This window comes from Pinus tabuliformis, chromosome 8 (assembly GCF_031772625.1).
Source record: "Pinus tabuliformis cultivar Carrire ecotype Pingquan chromosome 8, CPIR1, whole genome shotgun sequence".
Classification (NCBI taxonomy): Eukaryota; Viridiplantae; Streptophyta; class Pinopsida; order Pinales; family Pinaceae; genus Pinus; species Pinus tabuliformis.
Genome location: NC_142294.1, coordinates 44,449,808 through 44,454,734, shown reverse-complemented (window position 1 = coordinate 44,454,734; position 4,927 = coordinate 44,449,808). Strand labels below are relative to the sequence as shown.

The window sequence follows — 4,927 nt, the reverse complement described above, 5'->3', positions numbered from 1 at the left end:
GAACTCAATTCTTGGCTGCTGCTAAGTGATGAGAAAAATTATTTTACAGAGGTCTGGTGCAAGCCTTTCAGCAAAGAGATCATGAAACCCCTATTCAATTCTGAATTTCATATTAAAAGAGGTCTGGTGCAAGCCTTTCAGCAAAGAGATCATGAAACCCCTATTAAATTCTGAATTTCATATTAAAATAGGTAGTTCAGTAAGTTACACTCCTATTCACCCATGCGGAACGATGTTTCCTTTCGTTAGGACATGTCACAGATAATTGCATGTTTGAAGTAATTTTCCTGTCTCTCCTTAAAAATGGGAACTCAATTCTTGGCTGCTGTTAAGTGATGAGAAACTATTGTATATTTTTCACGAAACCCTTGAATGAATCTTAAAAGGTAAATACTGTATATTTCATTTTTCCATAGATCATGAAACCCTTTCATTTTCCCCTAGATCATGAATTCCATGTGAAACCCATTTTCCTTTCATTTTCCCCTAGATCATGAAATCCATATGAAACCCATTCTCCCATAGATCATGAAACCCTTGAATGAATCTTAAAAGGTAAATACTGTATATTTCATTTTCCCCTAGATCATGAAATCCATATGAAACCCATTCTCCCATAGATCATGAAACCCTTGAATGAATCTTAAAAGGTAAATACTGTATATTTCATTTTCCCCTAGATCATGAAATCCATATGAAACCCATTTTCTCCCATAGATCATGAAACCCTTGAATGAATCTTAAAAGGTAAATACTGTATATTTAATTTTCCCCTAGCTATCGTCCCTATTGAAAACCACAGCTTGAAACCCTTTCATTTTCCCCTAGATCATGAAACCCTTGAATGAATCTTAAAAGGTAAATACTGTATATTTCATTTTCCCCTAGCTATCGTCCCTATTGAAAACCACAGCTATTACAGCTATCCTGTACGTGAAATGCAATGACAGTGGGCATTGCACAATATAGCTGTTTTGAAATGCAATGACAGTGGACATTGCACAATATAGCTGTTTTGAGACCCTTGAATGTTTTGTGATTCTTGAGACAAATTAATACTGGTATAAAAGGCTGCTCAACGTTGGGCAAACAATGTAAGAGGCGAGTTATAAGTAAACAATGCAAGGGGCAAGTTATAAGTAGTCTCCATCCACCAAAAATGGAGGAAAATACATTTCCAAAATTCAAAAACTCAACTCATATATAATCTCAGACAACTGGGAGCAAACAAGGCCTGCAGCAGACAAGAGAATGGGTGGTAAAACGCTATCTTCGACATAAATAATCACTGTTTACAACTTTCCCCGTGACAGCATAGTTAGATCTTCTGGGAGTTGTATGACAGTCTAACGATTTTACATATCCAGGCCAGAAATGTCATACATCTAAAACTATTAATTAGAAATAAATTTATTCTTTTGCACCATTTTTGCTTGATCAAATACAAAGCATGCATCTGTAAAGTTTTATTGATTTCACCGTCCTTCTGGTGCAGAACATGAACTCAGTTGCATTATTGCTTTCATTCCAGATAACACTGAATCAACCTGTACAGACAGCTCAAAAAATATATTTTTTTAAAGGGGAAAAAAATATATTTTTTAAAGGGGAAAAAGTGGAAAGGGAACCTTTCAGGTAACACTGAATCAACCTGTACAAGCAGCTCAACAAATATATTTTTTAAAAAGGAAAAAGTGGAAGGGAACCTTTCAGGATCTTTCCAATGCAAAATCAATCGAAAATCAATCATGAAAGCATTCCAAAGGGGAAAAAGTGGAAAATCACCAAAGGGAAAAAAGTGGAAAATCAATCGAAAATCAATCATGAAAGCATTCCAACTCTGAAAGAAAGAAAAGTAGTTGTAGCCATTTGACAGAAATTAGAGTCAGTCTTGATGCCATTGTGTTTATATTATTACACCGAGCTAACCATTTCAATTGTGTTTATATTATTACACCGAGCTAACCATTTCAATTGCTTTAAAATATCCATGTAACATTTATAACACTGAAAATAAAAATTAAATGTCCCTTGCCTACTGCTTAAAAAACCCCACCGAAATCCATCTTCACCAGATCTTTTAAACAAGAGGTTTGAATTTGAATTTGAATTTGATGTCTATCCCTCTCAATGCTTGATAAATTGAGAATGCTTGATAAATTGAGTGGGGTTAAGATAGGTCCATTCTAGTTGTTAACTAAGAAACCACACATATAGCTGCAGATAAGAATATTCAACACTATATAGAATATGCATTAACTTACTCGTTGAAAACGATTTGTACAATCAATTTCGGCAAAAGATGAATTGGCCAGTCATTTTGCTTTTATGCAGAACCAATTTTGGCAAAAGATGGAACTAGCAAGTCAGCTTGCTTTGATACATATATCTGAAAACGACAAGCAAAAAAGTGTTTCACAGAAGTTTTGATGACAAAATTTATCTGCTGAGGGAGCATAGCTATTTTTTCTCGTGGGAAATTTTTTTAGCTTTAGCGTTGCGACCTGGTCTGCCTCGGTTCGGAGCTGCTGAGGCATTGCGTTTTCTGAGATATTCTTCATGAAGTGGCCGGGGAATCTGATAATTGAACTGCGAAATGTCGACTCCTTTGGCGTACTGAGGATTCTCTTCCAGGAATTTCTCAATTTCAACTTTGGACCTCAATTTTTTTCCGGATGGGGAAATATAGTACACGTCTGCAAACCTGCAGGTGCTATCTCCTCTGAGGGATAGCAACCGCTCCCATCCTGTGGGAGGGCGAGGTATATTTGGCTTGTCAATTATCCACAGACGAGTAATATCCTGTGAGAGTTCAGCTGGATCATTACAGGAAGCATTTGGGCGCCAGGCAGAGGCTCTGTTACACACCCAAGGATCTGCAGAAGCCCAATGCCGAATAGCTTCATATTGCTCCTTGCTTGGAATGAATCTCCATTTAAAGCATTTCACACATTGAACGGCATATGCCCCAACAGCTGGTAAAACCCTTGGAGCAGCTGAGTTAGATTCCTTATTAATCTTTGAACTGGATTTCCCCTTTTTACTCCGAGATGACAATGTTGCTGAAGCTCCCTGTATGCAACAACAATAGAAAGGCTTCATTTCAGCCCTAAACAAAAACTACAATATGCTTGAACTGAAATAGCCAAGCAAAGAAATTGCAAATACAAATACGCGCAGAGACGGAAAGAGCCAAGCAAAGAAATTGTGAATGCAATATGGGCTGTAAATGAAAAGAATTTGTATTACCTCTACGGGAGAGATGTCGCACACTATGGCTCTGGATTTCTCCATTTTCGCTTCTTGCTGCTGATCTCACAGAAACACTTCGTGAATCTTCACGTCGCTCTCGGTTCCTGCCAAATATATTTGGCATGCATCAATATTAATTCATTCCTAATTCAAGACATGCAAGCCAAGCCGTGCCATGCCATGGATCATTCATGACAATAATTACACTTGCCTCCATTGTGGCCATTCAAGAAGGAGGTGCCTTGAAAATGGTACCTTGAAAGGCATAAAACATTGAAATGAGTAGGGCCTGTATTCAAATAGATTACATGTGGATATTACCTTGGTAACCATGCGAACGAACAAAAGACGGGTGCATCCAGGTACGGTGACCATTACAGCAACCCACTCTCGATGAAGGACAGCAATTAGTTCCAAGAAAACCGAACCAGAAGATGGACAGTAATTAGTGGCAACAAAACCGAACCAGAACCCACTCTCGATGAAGGAAAGCACTAGTGGCAACAAAACCGAACCAGAAATGATGTTGTCAGCAATTGGTCAACAAAATGGCAACATTCGATTGGTGCGAATCGGTAGCAATTTCACAGATAACCAAGAAAATCTCTCGGTGGTATGTATAAGTTTTTAGGACAAGAAAACTGATGATAAGTGAAAACCGAACCGAAGATTTACCACCTTGAATTGTCAAGATCCACAAGAAAGACAGAGGATCCCACTATAATGGAATCAATTCATAAAACCTTAAATCTGAATTGTTAAGGTCCACAAGAAAGAGAGAGGATCTGAATATAATGGAATCAATTTGTAAAACCTTAAACCTGAAAAAGTTTTTACAACTAGTAATCGTCAGGCCCCCATCAAAGCGAGTGGATCTGTACATGCTCAATTAGTAAAACCTTGAATATGCAGAGGAAGATGAATCGGTGTTAACGCACAAAATCAGTAAAGGACCACAACAATGCACAATTCACGAAGGCAGAAATTCGGAGGAGTCGTTGGTTCACAAAAAAGAGACACTGACCGTACTGTGCTCGTAGATTAAGGAAAAAGTCATTTGTATAGTCCCACATTCACTGCATGGTACTCATATTAAAGAAAAGGTTACGGCCAGCGATCAAGCTGATTTTAGAAAGTAGAGCTTTCTTTGTATTTATATACCATTTAAGAGATTTGTATAATAAACTTTCTGCTTGATTGATTGGGTTAAGAGATGGGTCTAAACTTCGGTTTGATAGATGGGTTAAAATAGATGGATTGGGTTGATATGGATTTAGGTGGATGAATAAGGTTTTAACGATTTGGAAGTTAATAAAAATGAATATTAATTAAGTTAAGTTATATTTAAAAATATAATGATAATTATAAATTATTGAATTGAGGTTTTTGTGATCCATAATAGTTGTAAGCAGAACTTCAGCGAAAATTATATGAGGAAAGATTTTTGTCGATGTGTTTCGAACCAACAATTGTGGTTCATCGTCAGGACAAATTGAAGAAACAGATCCAGCTTAGCATGTTAAATAGTCTGAGCAGAGACTCCAATGGCTAAATCCAATGGCTAATTTTGACCTTCGGACCCAGTTCAAATTATTATTCATTAATTTAATATTATTATTATTTTTTACATTAATACATAAAATATTTTTAATGGTTAGTTTTTAAAATTAATTAA

General features: G+C 36.7%; 1 protein-coding gene across 1 annotated transcript; it reads right to left on the bottom strand.

The window, feature by feature from the left end:
• Nucleotides 1-2,264: 2,264 nt before the first annotated feature.
• On the bottom strand, nt 2,265-4,283 carry LOC149234049 (methyl-CpG-binding domain-containing protein 2-like). Its single transcript, XM_089461093.1, has 3 exons — nt 3,574-4,283; nt 3,250-3,356; nt 2,265-3,072 (listed from the first exon to the last, which is right to left on the bottom strand). The coding sequence occupies exons 2-3, from the start codon at nt 3,292-3,294 to the stop codon at nt 2,461-2,463; spliced, it is 657 nt and encodes a 218-aa protein (XP_089317219.1). The 5' UTR covers nt 3,295-3,356; nt 3,574-4,283; the 3' UTR covers nt 2,265-2,460.
• Between the last annotated feature and the right edge of the window lie 644 nt (nt 4,284-4,927).